Below are 21,759 nucleotides of genomic sequence, written 5' to 3'. Positions count from 1 at the left end.
ACTTTATCCAAATACGTAAATCCAGGTGGGGACAAAACTCTAAACATTTCACAGGACAGTCATACACCTCATGTCAATGGAAAAGGTTGGGTTAGAAGTAAGTTTAGGTTTTATAGATCTGTGTTTACGGTCAAGGTTATGGTAAAAAGAAAGAAAAAATAATACACATTTCATTGCCTCTCTGTGGATTTGAACTTGCTACCTTTGGATTGGCAAGTTCAGAACACACTTCCAATCTTTACTTCCACTCTACTTAACTCTGAATTTTATCACCACTGCCCTAGCGGCCAGTCTGTACCGTACCGTAACATGTATCTTACCAATTCGGCTGTCAAAGAATAAAGTAAAATAACATACATACTCCGCTGAGACCAGCCTGAATAAACAGTTAATAACAAGCACACAATAGCAGTCCACTGGGCCATAGTCTGCTACACTGCTCTCTGTTTCAGCGTTCTTACGTGACATGTTTTAATAGTAAGGGTTCTGCAGTGATCACCTCTGATATGAAAGGTTCCACTGTGACAGCTTTTGATATGAAGGGTTCCACTGTGACAGCTTCTGATATGAAGGGTTCCACTGTGACAGTTTCTGATATGAAGGGTTTCACTATGATGGGATCTAATATAAAGTGTTCTAATGTGTTATGTTGTAGAGACTTTTTTCTTTTGTCTTCCATACAGGACTTGATCTTTTTCACATTTTCCCCGTGTATTCTCATAAACACACTGTGTTGAAAAAAGGTTGTGCAACATTGGTAAATACATACACATAGACATTCTGTATACAGACAGACACTGACAAAAAACTGTTTTGAGATGGACTCAAAAACCAAGCCCTTCGCCAGGTTGCTCCAGCGGGTTTGGTTCTTTGTTCTGTTGTGGCTGGTATGTGGCTGTTTCAGTGAACCCACCAGTTGTAGGCTGCTGTCAGAGCATTTGAAACTATCATACCATGACAACACCTACTATTCAGGACATCTTAACCAAAGTTCTGTACAAAAAAGAGCTGTGCCAGTGGAACAGCAACCAGATTCTACATGAAGAGAGTTGAACATAGTGACAAAAGAGCTATGCAAGAGGAACCATGTGTTTAGACATTTGTGGCAATTTCTTGAAAATGGAAAAGAAAAACTGAAATACCTCGTGTACACAGGTATTTAGATTATTTTCAATGAAATACCAAATTGAGTTCAGATGCATCCCGTGTCCTTTGACCATCCTTGGGCTGTCTCCAGAACTTCATTGGAGTCAAACTCTAGAAAATGTATTTGATTAGACATGATTTTGATCAGCTGTGCACCTTACAGCAGTGTGTGTGTGGAGGCTTCTTCTACTATATTAATTAAGTTATCTAGTATAATGTTTAAAGAGGAAGCCGGACACAGGCGCTGGGAGAACTGGGAACTTTAAATAAAGAACTAAAAGCTAACAAAAACACAAACTACATGGAAACAGAAACACTATCACAGCAGAATGAAAACCAAACAATGACCGATGAATACACTAAGGAAGAAGGATCTTAAATAGGGACACTAATGAGGAACACAGGTGGGGGCAGTTAAGACAAACAGTGTCCATGTACCAAATGTGCAATAACAGATGCTGGATTCCACTGGCTGGGTGTGAGAGCTAGCTAATCTAGTTATTCATATCTTAACAATGGTTGTGCTTCGCTGAATTGGGGATGGCTCCCAGTAGCTAGCATGACAAAACAAAATGACCAAAAAACATTGACCGAAAACTTTTTTTATTCGTAGGATTGATTTAAATTGATGTTACTAGTCACTTTCTGTTTTACTGAATTCGAACTTCAAGCCATGAAAATAAATAAATATGTAATAAACAAGCGAGCATGACAGACAACAACTGAACCCAAGTTGCCCAAACAGAGAATAATGCAGTACGTTTTGTACCTGTTGGCAGTGTTTTGTGAGGATGGAATGTTTTTGCAATGTTTTGCAAATCTAAATAAAACTGTGTATTTAAAAAATGTTGGCACTGTATTTGGAAATGTTGTCCCAAAAGATGTTAGTGTGAATAAGCCTTAAGACTGGGCTGAACTACAACTGCCCTCCTGTGACGGGTGGGACTGCCAAGAATGCAGAGGTGGCAGAACTCGGATGGAGATGGAGGCTGAAGGCAGTGAGGGGCAGTTCATCTTGCTACTTCTTAGCTTCACCTGGATCAGCTGCAAGTCACTGGAGATTGCAGAAAGGGTAGAACTTGGTAGAACTTGGTAGAACTTGGTAGGTTGAGCACCAGGGTGGTATGGGGTTCAGAATAAGTTGCAGACGTATGATGGCACAAGCAGGGGAACCTCTCAACAATGAGCTGCTCTAGTCTCAAAGCGAGATACCAAGTGACTGGTTAAGTACATGTGCCACTTTTCTGTGAGGTAAGGTTGTACTCTTCAGAATCTTGTAGAGCACATACCTGTATCTTGTGTCTTGTTAGGCCTTTAGTTTGTTTTTAGGGAAGCCACTTCTTGCCATTGCATTTAAATTATCAAACCAAATCTTTCTTTTTGGGTTCATATTATGTTAATAATAACATTTTCATCCCACAATATGGGAACAAATGTAAACCCCTGGATGGTAAGAGTCCATAAAGTTTTTACACATGCCTTTGTTGATGAAAAACATGACTTTGTCAAGCTTGTGTGGGTAATACATTTTGCAACTAAAAGTTAGCTAATAGCTCCTTTATTTGAAGTCAACGCTACATTAATTAATCCATTAATCCATTTAATAACCAATAGTTATTTCACTTAATCATCAGTGATGAATGCTCAATATCTACAGACTTCACTGTGCAGCTTCAGTAGCATTCTTGACAGTGACAACCTTTCGTCCTTTTGATTCTGCTTTGTGTTCTGTTCGAACACTTGGTCATAGTTTCAAACGTACTTTCATGCCATAATTTTAACACTGGAGGACCTCCGCTAAAAATTGTCAGACTTAATCTGCGTTTTCAAAACCTCCCATCAATTGGTCGCCCTTTAGTTTCACGTAGAGCCCTCTGTGGTAAGGGTTCTTATAACTGGAATCCAAAATAGATATACCTTTAACAAGAGGGTCTCTACCTGGATCCAGAAAGGGTTATTTTAAGGGTTTTCCTGCAGTGAAAGTCAGTGAACTCTCCTGAACCTGTTTTTGTTTGAATTTATTACTTCAATGCCAGCCAGCGAGTGAGTGAGTTTTCTGGTCAACCAAACAGCATCTTCTTGTGTATTTTCAACAATTCTTTTTTGTTTCAGAGAGGTGGTCATTCAGGTTTTTAGGCCTTATGTCAGTTGTCCACAGGCTGAAACTCCTTCCTGTAAAAGACTGCTTTGGTATACAGTAAGTGGAGATGAGCCGGATGTTGGAGCACTCTTCAGGCCCCAAGTAGACTCTAATATCGGGGAGACAGGTGCAGGTTGATCCACCTAATCCTGGAGCTTTACTCACAGATTACCAGAGGGACCAGAGATAGACCAAAGGGAGAGCACAGTGGTTTGGCTTTGTCTAGGGAGAGAAAGAGAGGACGGACTGTGATTTTCCCATCCTTCTGTTTCTAAGACCTTCCTGTCAACACACAAGTTCATTAGTTCAGTGCATTAGTCATGAGACCATATTAGCTGACTTTTGACTGGTTTGAATTCTCTGTTTGTGGTTATACATGTTTGTTGTGTTTCTGTGTGGTATTTGTTCAGCTGTGTTGGGTAGGCCATGTTGTATTAGGTGTGGTATTTGGTCAGCTGTGTTGGGTAGGTCATGTTGTATATGTGTGGTATTAGGTCAGCTGTGTTGGGTAGGCCATGTTGTATTATGTGTGGTATAAGGTCAGCTGCTCTGTGTAGGCCATGTTTTATTAGGTCAGCTGTGTTGGGTAGGCCATGCTGTATTAGGTGTGGTATAAGGTCAGCTGCTCTGTGTAGGCGATGTTGTATTAGGTGTGGTATTTGGTCAGCTGTGTTGGGTAGGCGATGTTGTATTAGGTGTGGTATTTGGTCAGCTGTGTTGGGTAGGCCATGTTGTATTAGGTGTGGTATTATGTCAGCTGTGTTGGGTGGGCCATGTTGCATTAGGTGTGGTATAAAGTCAGCTGCTCTGTGTAGGCCATGTTGTTTTAGGTGTGGTATTTGGTCAGCTGGGTTGGTTAGGCCATGTTGTATTATGTCACCTGTGTTGGGTAGGCCATGTTATGTTAGGTTTGGTATTGGGTGAGCTCTATTCTGTCTGACATAGCTATGTGTTCTCTCGTGCTGGCGTATTCCTGGAAGGTTAGAGGGTCTCAGTCAGCACTGACAGGAATGCTGAAACTTCGTCACCCTCTCCCGCAAAAACACTTGCTTCCTCCTTTTGCCTCTTCCAGCCTGTTTCCCATAAACTCACAGACAAAGGCCCTTTGCAGCCAAACTAAACAAGAAACAGCTCCCTTCTCTCACTGCTTCTGTTTCTCTATCAGAATACTCTCTCTTCCACTATCTTTCTTTTTCTATCTGTATTTGTTTCTCATCTTTGTGTTGAAAACTGAATGCTAGGAATGTAACAGCTTTTCTCATGGAAAATACCAGTGATTTGGATGTTATGTACTTATCTTTTCTAAGTTTGTGTTGTGAATATTGGTTAAGTTATTTCTATTCCTTACCATGTCAACTGATGTGCTGACAACAGGTTAAGGGAATGTGAGTGTAAGCAGGTATCATAGATGTTTTTGTCCGAGGAGAAATCACTTGGCCGCTTTAACTTAGTGAAGGCAGGGTAAATATCTCCACAGAGAGGAAGAGAGAGGTCAGAAGTCCAGAGTTTTCTTCACAACTCAGTGTTAACACTAGCAAGCCTTGGGGTCTCTTTCTCTTGACCACACTTCTCTCCCCAATAACCAGCGAGACTCATTTCATACTATAAAATGCTCCTTCTTGTGGCCAGTTGATATTGTTAGTGATTGCTAGTGTCTAACATATCTGTTGCTGTATGATGCTTGTCACTTGTCGGCCTCATAAGACAAGCCGCATTCCAAAACAAATAAACAACCACATTTTCTGAAATAATTGGCACCGTGCTCTATGAGTGACATGGAACAGCTATTCATATTCAAGTATAGAGAGCAATGTCTTTGCAGCCGTGTCAGCCAGTCAAGAGAAGTGTTAGTTGTCTCAGAGTTAAGGAGAAAAAATGAGGGTGATGTATTTGTGAACGGAAGAGAGAGAGAAAGAGAAAGAGAGGAACAGGGAGATATGTATTCCTCCAGCCAGCCAGATACAAAGAGTAAACAGAATCTCATCTCACTGACAGCCTGTGATGTTCATTCCTTATAACTGGCCCCTCGGCCTTCTCAGCATGGAGTGTATGAGTGCGTGCATATGTCTGTGTTTTTATTAAACTGGAGCTCTCTTCTTTCTTTCTCCTATCACAACAGCATGGCTATGTTGCCTTCACGCGGGTTGAGTCATTATTTGGCTAAATGAAGAGAAAGAACTTCTGAAAGGGCATAAAGACTAGCTAGGGCTATTTATAACAACATGCCTTGGCAGACACATCTTTGTATTCGATTGTCATGTTGTCACTCTCAAAAAGCATAAAAATTCAACTTTAGTATGCTACTGTATGTATGTGTTTACATGCGTGTTCTTTTCTTTGTTCATGTGCTGTATAGAACACAACAAGTTCTATACAGCACATGAACAAATCTGAATGGTGAAAATCTGATTTAAGTTTTTGTTACAATGTGTGGTTCCATTTCAGTATAAAAAATTGAAGTCACTAGAGAAGAGTTGAACAAGGGCGCCTTTCAAAAGTGAGACTGGCGTAGCATTCAGTGAACCTAGAAGAATAGAATTCTGCTGTTTTTGATAACAATTTCAAAGAAGATTGAAGAACGTTTTTCTGCCTGCTGTCGGACTGAACATACTGGCTATGTTGAAAGAATTGGTAGAGCCATCTACAGCAGCTGAGAAATATCGGAAAGATTTTCCTTACATTTTAGCAGAGATTTGCCTTTGTAATTGTAAGTAAATGTTTGCCTTGAAGGGGTATTTCACCATAGAACTATTTAATGTACCAATTATTAATGTTCACAAGTTTAGATTTGTGTCATAAAAACATATGGTCGCCTCAACATAATTACATTTGAATTTCACAGTTGAATTTACTTTTTCTATTTTGGTCTGTCCATAAAACACTGCAAGTTCCGGAATTCATAGTTAGGTTACACTTCATTTTGAGTGTCCCAGTTGAGGTTAGGGTTAGGTTTAGAATAAGGTTTAGGGTTGGGGTTACATTTAGAGATAGAATAAAGGTTAGGGTTAGGATATAGGTGAGAGTTAAGGTTGGTTGTGACAACTGCGACCTCTGCTGGTTCACCTCCCCCTGCAGCGGGCGGGCCCCAGCGGTCGACGTCACCTGCTTTCTGACACCACCGTCTCATCATACATTTCACCTGTGTCTCGTTTGTGCACCTGTTCCTCATCATCGCTGTTTCCCCCGGTATATATGTTCCCTCTGCTCCCCCTGTCTTTGTGTGTGATTGTCTCTGACTACTGAAAGAGCTGTACGACGCTTCGTCAACTGTATATACATATCTTGTATTGGTTCGTGAGGATACCATTAAAAGATCCTTCCACCACGCCTTCTCCTGCTCCTCCTTGTCCATCCAAACCCCGAAGCCGTGACATTCGTAGATAGTTAAAATGTTACAGATAATTAGTAAACAATCTGTAGAGCATCTACAGTGCAGGGACTGCTTGTTGCTACTGCCAGTAATACACCCTTAAATAACTACAAAAACCACACTGGTAAACACAACATTCACGTTTACCCTGCTTATAAAATATACCAACAAACAATAATATGAACACATAGTTCCCATATTGCACCACCGTTTGTTGCAATAAAAGCAAAGTAACCAGGTATAAAGCCATTGTACCGTAGATTGTTAGAGACAGGTCTTAATAATTAATTTCCATAGCCACGATTTTTAATAAGCAAGACTCAAATACATTTCCGTTTTAATTACAAATGTCTAAAAACACTCGTTTATAACCTTGCATAATATTCAGCTACAGGTGGCAAATTATGAATCTTAGCACCCATTTACCAGTAGAAATAGTTAACAATTCCTGCTTTCTCAGCTCTCCGGTATATCTGGCTATTCTATAAAGGACGCCACCATTTGTTTTATTAAGTGTTCAAACGGGTATCTGCATTCATGTTTGTAAATACTTTATACAGTTTGATACTGGCAAGCATTAATTCCACAGGCATGGTTTTATAATAAGCAAGGCCTAAAAATGATTGCTGTTATAATGACGGTATCCAGCCATACAGTTCGCTCCGTAAATATTGACAACATTTTCATAAGTTTGGCTCTGTACGCCACCACAATGGATTTGAAATGAAGCAATTGAGATTCATTTGAAGTGCAGACTATCAGCTTTAATTCAAGGGGTTGAACAAAAATATTGTTTGAAACGTTTAGGAATTGCAACCATTTTCATAGACAGGCTCAAATGTAATTGGACAAATGAGCACAATCAAATAAAATATAATCCTTTGCAGGCAATTACTGCATTAAGTCTGGAACGCATGTACATCAGCAAATGCTTGGTTTCTTCCTTTGTGATGCTTTGCCAGGCCTTTACTGCAGCTCTCTCCCGTTGTTTGTTCATGGGTATTTCTGCCTTCAGTTTTGTCTTCAGCATGTGAAATGCATACTCAATCAGGTTGAGATCAGGTGATTCACTCGGCCATGGCAGAATATTCCACTTCTTTGCCTTAAAAAAAACTCCTGTGTTGCTTCCGTAGTATGTTTTGGCCAATCAACTTTGCTGAATTTGGCTTAGTCTGAACAGACAATATATCCCTGTACACTTCAGAATTCATCCAGCTGCTTCTGTCTTCTGTCACATCATCAATAAACACTAGTGAGCCAGTGCCATTGGAAGCTTTCTATTCCTGAGGCTTATGAATGGTTTGCACCTTATGGTGAACCCTCTGTATTTGCTCTCGTGAAGTGTTCTCTTTATGGTAGACTTGGACAATGATATGCCTACCTCCTGGAGAGTGTTCTTCACTTGGCTGGATGTTGTGAAGGGGTTTTTCTTTACCATGGAAAGGATCCTACAATCATCCACCACTGTCTTCCGTGGACGTCCAGGTCTTTTTGAGTTGCAGAGCTCAACAGTGCGTCCTTTTTTCTCTCAGAATGTACCAAACTGTTGATTTGGCCACTCCTAATGTTCATGCCATCTCTCTGTTGGATTTTTTTTGCAGCTTAAGGATGGCCTGTTTCTCTTAAAATTTAGATCTCCTTTGACCACATTTTGTTTGGTTCACAGCAACAGCTTCCAAATGCAAATACCACACATGGAATAAACTCCAGATCTTTTACCTGCTTAAATGATAAAGAAATAACAAAGGATTAGCCCACACCTGTTCATGAAACAGCTTTTGAGTCAATTGTCAAAAAACTTTTGGTATCTTTCAAAAGAGAGGGCTACATATTCAAGAGCTGCAATTCCTAATTCCTTGCTCCCCCAAATTGGATGTGAATCCCCTCAAATGAAAGCTGTGAGACAGTACTTCAACCTCATATTCATTATTTAATTGTAACTTGAATATATTTTGGTAAACAGACAAAATAACATAACTTGTACTACTCTTCTTTTAAAAAATACTCGGTAAGTGTTTGGGAACTGAGGAGACCAACTGCTGTATTTTTGAAAGTGAAATGTATTACCATTCTTGCTTGATATTGGATTTCAGCTGCTCAACAGTTCGGGGTCTCCTTAGTCGTAATTTTCATTTCATAATGTGCCAAATGATTTCAATGGGCAGGCAGGCCAGGTTGGCACCTGGACTCTTACTACGAAGCCATGCTGTGATACGTGCAGAATGTGGTTTGGCATTTGCTAAAATAAGCATTGTCTTGCTGAAATAAGCAAAGCCTTCCCTGAAAAAGACATTCCTGTATATATTGGTCAGCATTAATGGTGCCTTCACAGATTTGCAAGTCACCAATATCATGTGCAAAAATGCACCCCCATACCATCACAAATGCTGGCTTTTGAACTGTGCCCTGATAACAAACTGGATGGTCCATTTGCCATGTCCCTTGTGTACAGAATCTCCGGATTCCCTGAATCTTTTTATGTACCGTCGATGATGAGATCCCCAAACTCTTTGCAATTTTACTTTGAGAAACCTTATTCTTTCACGGAGTGGTGAACCACTTCCCATCTTTACTTCTGAAAGACTCATCCTCTCTTTTTATACCCAGTCATGTTACTGACCTGTTGCCAGTTAACCCAATTAGTTGTAAGATGTCCCATCAGTTTTTTTTTGCATTTGTACATATTTTTTCCAGTCTTATGTTGCCCAGTCCCATCTTTTTTTAAACGTGTTGCTGGCATCAAATTCAAAGTGGGCATATAGTTTTCATGAAACAATAAAATGTATCAGTTTAAACATAAAATATGTTGTTTTATGTTGTTTTCTATTGAATATAGGATTTACATTTGCAACTCATTGCTTGCTTTCTTTTTTTCTTTACATTTGACACTGCATCCCAACTTTTGGAAACAGGGCTGTAAATAGGAAATGTATTTCACCAGGCAGGAAACAAATCACATAATACACAGCTACACAGCTGTCTTTGAAATCTGTTTAACAGTAGCCTCCTTCGCTTCAAACGTTTGATTCAATACCACAATGTAATATCACTCAAAAATGTATCCTACAAATCATGATGACAAGCCATAGTGTTGCTAATTGTAAAGTTAGCTGGCTAGCAGTTTCCAGCCTATTACCACTGAGTGGAGAGGATGGGGAGAGACTATGGCAGAGCAGGAAGGTACGACTGTAAAGTTTAACTTCAGAGGAAACATCTTTACACCATGTACATTAATCAATAAATCTGCTGATAGGAACATCACTGACAGACATCCGATGGCTCTATCAATGAAGGACAACCACAACTACATAACAGACTTGTCGCGCAATCAGCACAACCTGGAGTCTTAGCGAAATGAAACAAACATGACTACCTACATTTTTCAGATGCTCCTCCTGGCCATTAATATGTGAAATATATTTCAATAACCTAGAAGTCTCTCAGATGTGATAAACACCACCTAAGGTCCGCCTTCAAAACAATGTCACCGTTACCTGCAGCACTTCACGCGAGGATCTGCACAGTAAACCTTTGAATGCAGCCAAGTATGGACAGTTGGGCAGAAATGGCTTGAGTTCACCATTGATTTGATGCACTGCAGCCAGAATAGAAAGGCACCAGCGAGGGACTAAGGACATATTGCTATAACGAGGATGAGATGAGGGACCCCATGTCAGCAGAGTGTCTCTGATGCAACGGGAGAGGACATACTGTAGAGATTTGCCCCTTGATAAGGATTTCCATGGTCAGTACTGTAGGAAACCAAACATCTGGGGAGAACTTGCAAGAAAATAAAAAACGACTATGGCAAAAACCTGTGGGATTCAGTGAGTCAGCAATAGGTGCCTACCCCGCAACAACACTCCATGGCTTTTGGAGTCGCTGACGTTTAATCAGAATGTTTATGCTGTGCATGAATCACAAGCCACTGGTGAAGATATTAGGACCAAATACAGGGATGACAACCTTAGCAGGAGCTACACAACAGCGATGGATTCTTATTCCAGCATGTATCCATATACCATATATCCTAAACAATAAAAAAAAGCACCCTTTCAGTATGTTAAAGCTGATGCTTTGTCTCATTTGTACGTTCATAGAGAGGGCGCTGTACGTTACAGAGGTCTGATTGCCTTTCATGTGTCAGACACTTATTGCAGTAGAAACATTGGGTTAACGGTGAAAAGAGATTTGGGGGGTTTAGAGGGGTTATACCATGGATCCTGAAAAAGCTACATGAGAATACAGAGAGTAATGAAAGGCACAGCACAGAGCGATTCAGAGATTAGTGAGTATATATTACCAAAATGAGAGCCAACCAGCCAACCCCCCATTATATCAGTGGAGTTGGATAGATCTGTGACAGGAAGAAGCACTATAGCAGAAATTACATTAGAGGTCCTGTGGGTTCCCTTTGCGGTCTTATTTTCGGTGGCTCTTATATTTTAAAACCCATTTCTGTAATCTCTAATTGTGATAATGGTCATAACAACTACACAGCAGGTGCGACAGAGCTCCATACCCGTCCTTTGATTACATCTCGCCAAACCATTCTGCTTTCCTATCTACTTGGTCACACATCAAGGAAGTTGTTCGCCTTTCTCTCCCCTGCTGGAGCTGAACACCACCAACTGAGTGAGCTATTTCTACCCTTATTTTACCAGGTAAATTGACTGACAACACATTTTCGTTTACAGCAAATAAATAGGGTTTTGCTCAGGCACAGAATGACGTACCAGCTCTGGTATTCAATCTAGCCGCCATCTAGTTACTGCTCAGATGCTAAATCAGCTAGGCTACCTGATGACCCCGACTTACCACATGAAGCCACTAGAGCACAACTAGATAGGGTTGGCCTGTGTGACATCCAGCCCTTGCATTGCTGAGGCAATTTTGTCTAGCCCTCAGAGGGACCTCCAAGACCCCTCGATATGCTGCTACCAGGAATTAAACCTCGACCTCAATGACACGGTTGTACAGAAATGGCAGCTCAACTTGAGGACTCGTGCCCCTTCTTTTCCACCAAAGATTGTTGTGGACAGGGGAGAGAAAGGCGAAAATGGGGTACAATCACACATTCATTCATCGCGTTAGCGTCCAGCGCTCAATGGCGCGGTGGAACGGATGGTTCGGGAATCTAAAGAAAGCACAGGAAAATGGGAAAGGTCAAAGCATAACGAAGCAAGAATGTATTCAGAATGTTTTTGTGGTTTTAGAAGCACCTTCGGCAAGATGTCTAAAGAAATGTTCCTGAGGCGGGATCAGAGGACAAGTTTGTCTCTGAACTAGCCCAGCTGTATAGAGAATTGGACAAACAGGAATTGAAATTCCTTGTTGGTTATTTACCACCAGTGAGGGGAAGGTGAATTGCGGATGCCAGTGGATGTTATGTGTAGGATCCTGTCACTTACTGGATGGTGGATATCGGTGGTAAAATGAGAACCAGTGGGGTTGAATATCATACTGCTGAGTCAAACGGTCATTTTGGGGATGAGTATTATGTCCAAGGTGACACTGAGGTGACAGAAACCATAGGTGCTAAGTTAGAATGTGTTGGAAACAGGAGTGCGGGGCAATCTCACTCCAGATCTCAAGGAAATGTGTGACCCTCAGTCACATCACATAGGTAAAGAAATACGTTTCTCAGCAGGGAAACAGACAGTTTCAGATTTCAGGGAAGGAGCGCTGTGTATAGTGTAACAAGGAGAGACACAGGGAACAGACTCAGGACAAGTGTTCGGGGCCCTTGTGGGGGTTTCATTAACGGAAAAAAGGGGAACTGGGGAAAAACTCTACTGAAATGCAAAGCACTTCGTTGCGCGATTCAGCATCTGGAGACTCACAGTGGTGGTTTGGTGGTTTCAGTGCCTCTGCACTCCTTGACTTCTATCATGTAAAACCTTGAAAAAATGCCAGGAGGGAAAACAGTGAGCGCTATTACCACCAAATAGGCTCGTGACTTGCTAGGCTGTTGTGAATGGAGATGGTGGATGGGAGGAAAATGCAAGCATCAGGGCTGCATGTTCAATCCCAGTGTTTGCCTGTCCTTTGGTACTTGTACTTGTGTACATATGTTGGTTTAATTAAAACCTTTCCCACACTTTTCCCAATAACCACCCAGTGAATTGCATCAACGTAACCCTTCAAAATATATGTTTACTTTCACTGCATGAGGCTTTGAGATCAAGTTGGAGCATAAACCCAGACCAATCCTGAAATCCTGAATAACGTACCTGGGACAGTGTGTGATGACTGACGTGCCCTGTTGCTGTTGGTCAGTGTGTGGTCCAGAGTTTCAGAGAGGGCAGCCATCATTTATGCCCCATATTTCATTATACCTAATAAAAGAGCAACATGATAAACAACTTTTGTACACACATTTTTCCACAAACACACACACACACACACAGAGACTGACAGAGAAATCATTTGTCAGACTCTGCTCTCTATATTTTAACTGTTTCTAGAGACTCTATCCATTCCTACTGTGAGGATAATGTGGAGCTGGTGAGGATGAAGTGTTAGTCAGTGAAGCAGCTGAGGATAATGTGGAGCTGATGAGGATGAAGTGTTAGCCAGTGAAGCAGCTGAGGATAATGTGGAGCTGGTGAGGATGAGGTATTAGCCAGTGAAGCAGCTGAGGATAATGTGGAGCTAGTGAAGATGAGGTATTAGTCAGTGAAGCAGCTGAGGATAATGTGGAGCTGAGAATAATGAATTGATAACCAGCCGTTTCTACAGTACTTGACTTTCATCATGTTTTACACACTGAGCCTATCTGACTCACAGCTAACAGCCTTCTGGCTTCTTTTCATCTTTACATTGCTCAGCCTAATAACAACACCAAAGCCTGCTAAACCAGCTGCTGCACAACACACACACACACACACACACACACACACATACACACATATACAAATATACGCTCACACTCACAGACAAGCATTTGCATGTACATACGTGTATACACACACTATATGGACTTCTGCAAAGTGTCCTGCATCCAGCCTGTTCCTCTTTCTCTAAGAATCTCAGTGCTATCATCTTTTTTGCAGGTGTTTTAGTGTGTGATTCCTTAACCTACTCAGTACTCCATATAAACATACTGTGGCTATTCGCAGAGATTGACATTACACACGCGCACGCACACGCACGCACACGCACGCACGTACACGATCAAACACATGTTAACATGAACAAGTCCGTTGATTAGCCTTGATCAGGTTGTCTGAAGGGTTAACTACGAGATCCTAGTCAATCCAGGGTCTGCTACGCTTCGAATGGTCGGAGGAAGCTTGCAGTCTGACCCCAGGTCCATCAAGGATAAGGACACTAGTTGCCTCGGAGGAGAGACATCTATGACCTATTTGAAGGGATTTGTGAAGCACCTATGCCTTTCTTGTGAAGGCCCTTTGTGGAGGCCCTATAAGCCCTTCATAAGCTGTTGTTCAATGCGTCCATTATACATTCTAATTGTGGTGGAATGTGGTTGTTGCAATTTGATACATTTGAAGGCAAATTAAGAGAGTGCTGGCATGTGTTTTCACATCGTTTTGAGTGTTCATACATTTAAGGGTTGTCAATTTCTGGGAATCAGATAACAGGAGAGCAGGTGTTGCTAGGTAGGTAGATGACATCATTCTCTGGCAGAGTCGGGTGGGGGTGGCCTGCAGGCCGGGAAGGGTTGTCATAGGAACGGAGCATTGAGAAAATGTTCCTTGGTGGCCAAACAAGGAGAGGAGAGAATGCAAGAGTTTGGTAGCGGTCACTCTGGAGACTGGCAAGGACAATAGAGTGTGAAGTATGACATGTCCCACTGCATCATTCTGACTCTAGGGAGAGAAAGACAGAGAGAAAGACTCTCTGAAAAATATGGGGCTGTTATACCTACTTTATTATTTTGGTTTTCACTGTTGTTTTCAACATCCGCATTGGACAACATTAACTTTGATTCTTGTCATGAGAACATAGTCTTTTTGTGTGAGTTTAGCTAGAGAATAAGCAGCACTTTCCTGGGGGTGTAAAAACTAAAACTGCCATTTATGGAGAAAATCTGCATTTCTGGGAGGAAATCATATAGACCAAGGACCACATTTATTGCATAGAAACAATCCTAAGTTTGTACTTACGTATTGAATTAAGAATGTGCGTATTAAAAAAGTAGGATTTATCAAACAATTAGCAAATCGTCTTTGATAAATATCACTTGTTCTAAGATCCAGTGCTAGAGCATGACCATAGCTATTTGTATGATAAAATGCCCCTAATAATGCATATATTAGATATTTAAACCTGTCATAAAATATTCAAACCCCACCCCCACAAACAAAATTAAATGAAATAGCCTATACTGTAGGTGCTATACTGTACCATGTTGAATGTAAGCCATAATTAGTATATTTGCTCCATTTTTGCTTGCTCGACTTCACGCAAAAGAGAGAATAGTTAAGACATTGAAGTTTACTTAGCATTGGGAATTATGCTGTTCTTTAAATGAGTTTTCAACAATCACCAGGAAACCTCCTCTCCTCAACAGCTCCCTCGTGTAGCCTATAGAAATGTCACCATTGTGCTTCTGCAGAACTAACAAGTCATGCCTTTCACCTGCCTTCACATTCAGCAGCACTTATACGGATATCACCTGCAAATTGGCTGGAAGGCTGTTCTGTTCACATACTATTCTTGGGATGGTGCTTTTATGTCGATCTGGGTGCTGTCTATTCCCCTTGACAAGGTCCTATTGAAAAGTATTTCCAATTTTCTCCATCCGTTATAATAATTCAGCCCTGGTTTTACATGAGGCTATTGGAATCTAACAAATTACTGCTTTGTATGGGTTCCTATCATTACAGATTCACTCATATTACATGAAATAGTGTACCCTTTTTAAAAGCACGGCATCAAAGGTGCAATGAAAACACTATTAAATAGAAAACGTTATTCAAATTTAAAAACTATATATTTTCCACATTAACTAGTGTCCATTTCAGAAGCAGTTCCCTTATTCCACCACTTGGCCGTGTGGGTACACATGATAATGGGCGTGTGTGAATGTACTAACCTTGTCAAGCAAAGGTTCGGACTGATAAATCTCCCATTTTGTGTAGAAATAATCACATTAATGGTTTACGCAATGAGTGGTGTGTATCCACACTTGATAAATGAGCCCCTGGATCTTTCTGTAGATTATGTCCTGGCCTGTCACAAAATAAACCGTAGCTTCCAGCATGCCACTCACACAAGCCCTTGTAGATTAAAAGATTCTACATGGAATTTGGGGGAATATTTTATAAAATGTCAATAATATATCTGCAGCAAATTATATATATATATATTTTTTTTTTTACAGTATTACTTACCTGTCAGTGTTGGGGTTGACTGTGATATTCTCGTATTGGTTTCTACCCCATTTTATTTTTAGTAATAATTCCTTTACATTGCTCTGGAACTGAACTGAATTCAGGAAAAAAAAAGTTATTAGATGGAATGGAATAGAGCGTGATGAAGAGAGACTGTATATTCTACCCGTGAATGATCTACATCCCTACTGCATACTAACAAATCTCTCTTCAACTGTTTACCCATTGTCTCTGTGATTTCAGCTGTGTATCAGTCTTGCATGTGTCCGTACAGTTTCTCAGGCATACAGGGTCTTTGATGTCCCAATGATGACTCACTCCTCTCCTCCATCCAGCCTCTTATCTTCCTCTGCCAGACCCCAGGTTCTACAGCCTCTCCTATAGAGGGCCATTAACTAGCCCCTCTCTACGAGAGCCAGGCTGAGCACCAGAGACCCAAAGCTAAGCAGCGTCACAAGCCCAGCCTGGTGACTGCCATATGGGCCTCACCATCTCCCAGGTCCCCAGACACTCACACTGGCTGCTGATGTGGAACTTTGTTCCATTCGATTACTGTTAGGAGGGATGGTAAAAAAGATGGACGGTGAGGAAGGCTAGGGGGAGATCTGGTGTTGGGCAACAGGAGCAAGGGGAGGGGGGTGAGGAGGGCATCTTTTCTAATCTGTCCTTGGTGAACAAAGAGGAGGAGGTTAGGTAGAGGATATATAAAAACGAGGAGGATGGTGGGTAGGGGAGGAGAGGAATGGTAGAGGCAGAAGAGGAGAGGGCTTGTGCATGTCTGATGGTGTTACTTAGCTGAGCCAATACTCACAGAGGGTGATAATTTACCACCTTTTCATAGATAACGCCGAACCCTCTAATTGTCAACAAACAGATGAGCCACACATGCACCTCATTGTGCCTGCCACACACGCATGAATAAAGACACAGACACACAGATATCATTATGAGGTTGAGTAAAATAACACATGTTGCTATCATCTGCACAGAATGCCCCCATACATTGAATATTTGTAGTGGTAGTTTAACGTTTAGCATGCTGTAGAGTGGTAGTTTAACCTTGAGCACGATGTAGAGTGGTAGTTTTACCTGTAGCATGCTGTAGAGTGGCAGTTTACCCTTTAGCATGCTGTAGAGTGGGATAATAACTTTTAGCTTGCAAAGAGTGGGAGTTGAACCGTTAGCATGCTGTGGAGTGGGACTTGAACCTTTAGCCTTCTGTAGAGTGGTAGTTTAACCTTTAGCATGCTGTAGAGTAGGAGTTGAACCTTTAGCATGCTGTAGAGTAGGAGTTAAACTTTTAGCATGCTGTGGAGTGGTAGTTCACCCTTAAGCATGCAGTAGAGTGGTAGTTTACCCTTAAGCATGCAGTAGAGTGGTAGTTCACCCTTAAGCATGCAGTAGAGTGGTAGTTTACCCTTAAGCGTGCAGTAGAGTGGTAGTTCACCCTTAAGCATGCAGTAGAGTGGTAGTTCACCCTTAAGCATGCAGTAGAGTGGTAGTTCACCCTTAAGCATGCAGTAGAGTGGTAGTTCACCCTTAAGCGTGCAGTAGGTGGTAGTTTACCCTTAAGCGTGCAGTAGAGTGGTAGTTCACCCTTAAGCATGCAGTAGAGTGGTAGTTCACCCTTAAGCGTGCAGTAGAGTGGTAGTTCACCCTTAAGCATGCAGTAGAGTGGTAGTTCACCCTTAAGCATGCAGTAGAGTGGTAGTTCACCCTTAAGCATGCAGTAGAGTGGTAGTTTACCCTTAAGCATGCAGTAGAGTGGTAGTTCACCCTTAAGCATGCAGTAGAGTGGTAGTTTACCCTTAAGCATGCGGTAGAGTGGTAATATTTATATATATGTATATGGCATATATATATGGTAAGCATTTTATTTGATAATGACATGCAGTATTGGTTTTCTTTGAGCAGTGTCTACACATTTGCCTAACTATTTAACCATTGGTCAGGTGATGTGTTTTCAGTTGGTCACCTCTGTACATAAAAAACAACCCCAGTGACATCATGTTAACTGATATCATTTTACACACACATGCAATTGTGTATTCATCCTGCTAAATACATGTTTCTGAGCAAACATAAACATAGTAGACAGAATGATTACACCATGGGTATGTCAGCATCCTTATAGAGGTCAGGGGTCAGGATAAGGTTGGAGGATCTTTCATCAGGAGGGTTTTCATCCTTGTGTGACTTCTGTCACCGTGTATCTAATGTCTACTCCGGCACTAATGTGATTGGCTTGAAGATTAAACTGGAGGCTCATCTAGGTCAGTTTATCTATAATAAAGTACTCCCTATTCAATACATACACACAGTATATCAAAGAACTACAGCCTGGAACCATTACAAGTCAAACACTATAGCTAAAAGACAAAGGTCAGTCTGTGTGTAGATGAGACAGGACACACTCCCTCTGGCACTAGAGACGGGTAGATTCATCAACGTCCCTGAAGAGTACAGGTTCTGATGTTTGTGTGTTACAGTAATCTGTACAGTAACGTGAGACATATTCCGTTTGCTTGTGTTTGGTCGCTTAGCTTTCTCCCCCATGGGTGTGAACCCTAGCCGCTGTTGGACCTGGATCATAACTGTATTCCCGCCTCCACTTGAAGCTGCGATGCTGCTTCTGTCGTTGTAACGTCAGAGCTATCAATCTTCACGTTTCTGTTGCTCAACAACTTTACTAAAGACATTTCTCAAGGCCACATGTTATTTTATAATGTATTGATTTTCTTTCCTCTGAGTGGCAGACATATCTACGTTCCATTTTTATGCTTTGTTACTTCAGCTAGCTATCTTCCACAGTTCAGATCCTTAGCAAATGAGCCGACAAGATCCAAAGTTACACCCAGGGTTGCCATATTTCACTGACAATATACTGGACAATCAACCTGCGGACTCCACATATATACTGCACAAATGCTGTTTGTTCAATACAAACCTACTGGATACCTCCGCATCTGGCAACACTAGTTACACCTCTACGTTCACATATTGGTCGATCTTACAAAAGCATTATTGAATATCAAAACAAATATAGATGTTTATGATTTTAATGTCAACTACATAGTATCTAGCAAAAAATCATAGTCAAATGTTATTTTTCTTGCAATAATTTTTTCAACTGTAAGATATACTTCTTGTGGGCCCCTCTGATTGGCTGCCATGGGTGCCATACACACATCGCACCCATTTAAGCTCCGCCTCTGTCACTCACCCTGAAGTGTTGAGGCCACAGAAGGAATGCCTGAGATATTTTTTTGAGAATTCTTATTGACATAAAAAAAAAATAATTGTAGTTGTGACTTTTTAGGCCATGCAAGCCGTTCGAAACAGATATATCTTTTTTTCTCTTAATCAAAATCAATCACATACATTTTGCGTATTGTAAATAGTCACTGTGTGCTGATTTAAGGACTATCTATTAATGCTGTATGTGCTTTTCAACTCATATTGTGATCAGGTATTGTCAGATCAGGTATTGCTGGTTTCTACCCAATCTCTACCAATTACAAGTTGTTGTATGCATCAAGAGCTAGTTGTTCCAGAAAATTTGAACCACTTATTTTAATGAACAATGCTACATGGTAGTAGTTCAGCAGGCAATATTATCCACAGCGTTTTACTGTGGTAAGTGCAAACATTTTCATATTTTATCATTGGACCCATGTGGTAATCAAGCTCACAGCCCTGGCATTGCAAGCACCTTGCACTTACAAGGTGAGCTGAAAAGGAACATGGTCATGTTCAGGTCTGTGTCACATTCCTTTGAGTGGACTGATCTGCTTCCATTGGTGATAATGTATCTTAGATCAGAGATAACAATCAATGTCTGTCAAAGCAGAAATCACATCACTTCTCTCTGTACCACTGCACATAGAACAGCGGTAGCTTGAAAGGGACAATACATCTGAGGGATTTGTGTTTTGAGACAAAGCCAAAAGTGCAGTTAGACCAGTTCCTGAAAAGGAATCGTGAAATCACTGACAACCATCTGTGACTGGTTGCTGAGCTGCACCAGACCTGCCGTGTACATTAGTGTAGTTACGTGAAAGGTTATTTCACCTGACATTCTATTCCGTCTCTCTTTCTTTCCCTCTCTTCTTTCCACTCTCTCCCCCAGAGTCGCCCCCGGAGAAAACAGGACGCAGGCGGAGCATGCCTGGTAGCGCCCCAGACAAGACCACACCCACCATGGAACCTTCAGCCGCGGCCACACCCTTCAGAGTCACCGTGAGTACTGGCCTGTTTGTCTGTCTGGCTCTGTCTGCCTCTGTCTGCGTGTCTGTCTGATTCTGTCTGCCTACCTGTCTGCCTACCTGTCTGTGTGTATGTCAAGCTTGTCTTTGACTGACAGAATGAGGACAAGAGGAGAGATTTTGAGACGTTGAAAATTGAGGTAGAGACATAGGTAGAGAGGGGGGGGGGGGTCGAGAAATGGGGTCAAGAAAAAGAGAGAGAGGTAGAGAGAGAGAGAGAGAGAGAGAGAGAGAGAGAGAAATAATGGTAGTTTGTAAGATGTCCGATCCTTGTGAATAAAAGTGTGGTCTCCACATGGCTCCTTGCCATTCTGAAACTAATTGACCTTCTTCTCCCTGCGACCCCTCCTGAATGCACTCTTTCATGTACAGGATGTGTGGAGTTACTGAGGTTTCAGTCCTTTGTGGAATAGGCCTCATTTCCTTTTCTCTTTACATGTGCTCGCTTGGCTGGCACATGTTATGGCACTGTAGGATACAGCGCACACACACATGCACACTTTCGCGTACACTGTCTGACACTTACACACACACACACACATAAACATTCACATACACTATTTGTCTCACACAGACCAATTAAAATGCTTGTCTATCCACTGCAGAACTGAAGTATTTCATTGGTTTGCGCCCGTGTGTACAATACCATACCCCTCAAACCCCAAACTCCATGCAGGGTGACCACAGAAAACTGTATTTCAGCGTATGGGCTGTGCCTGGATGTGCACTGCAACTGACACTGTTAGCCTTCTGTCTCCTGGAATCCATAGAAATATACATTAATACCAATGGAGCGTGGCTTGTTTTAGGACCTCCCATAGAGCCACGCTGAAGTGTTTCTTTTAATGAACTGAGCAACTGTTTCCGCAAGGTTTTAAGGGCAAATAAAGCTACTGTAGATTGGCTTGTTGGGATTATGAATAACGAATAGTGATGTTGTTGTACATTTATAGGGTGCAGAGTGTGTGGGAAAAGCTTTAGTGGTTACATTTCCAAATGTAAAAAAAAATCTATTTTACAATGACAGATATGATTATTTGTGTTCTGAATCATTCAGTGGTGTCTTTATCTAACATATCATTAACATTAAATCCTACAAGTAGTTATTTGTGTATTCGTACATGTTTTTGTATTCTTACACATCTGATAATAAGCCTTTAGCTCTGTTTGACAGAGCAGTGTTGGCGTCCAGCTCTACTTCGGGCATTTGAGGTTTTGTTGGTCACTTTTGAATTTTATTAATGTGGGTCACAAAAAGATAAATAAACATGAGAAATCTTTTTCTGAGAAATCTTTGAGAAAGGACCATAATTTCAAATGAATATGAACAGGGTAACATATACTGCATGTCATGTCTGTTATTTATCTTACCTGTATGGTTTTACATCATCATAATTTGAGTTCCACAGGAATGGGAGCCTGCTCGGTATGTAGACATCAGATTTGTCCAGCCTAGTTATGCGTTTCTGACTTAACTAT

At 41.3% G+C, this 21,759-nt stretch overlaps 1 protein-coding gene across 7 annotated transcripts in view; it reads left to right on the top strand.

Moving 5' to 3' along the window:
• Positions 1-21,759, top strand: part of LOC105015240 (disabled homolog 2-interacting protein) — a 191,230-nt gene that overhangs the window by 77,236 nt on the left and 92,235 nt on the right. For all 7 annotated transcript variants that reach the window (XM_010878239.5, XM_020053385.3, XM_010878238.5 and 4 more), the window contains one exon: positions 20,145-20,254. In XM_010878239.5, coding sequence (XP_010876541.3) covers positions 20,145-20,254 — 110 coding nt within the window. The remainder of the gene's footprint in view (positions 1-20,144; positions 20,255-21,759) is intronic.

The sequence above is a fragment of the Esox lucius genome, chromosome 14 (assembly GCF_011004845.1).
Source record: "Esox lucius isolate fEsoLuc1 chromosome 14, fEsoLuc1.pri, whole genome shotgun sequence".
Lineage (NCBI taxonomy): Eukaryota > Metazoa > Chordata > Actinopteri > Esociformes > Esocidae > Esox > Esox lucius.
The sequence above is the reverse complement of the archived record's forward strand: the minus strand, read 5'-3'. Positions and strand labels throughout refer to the sequence as shown.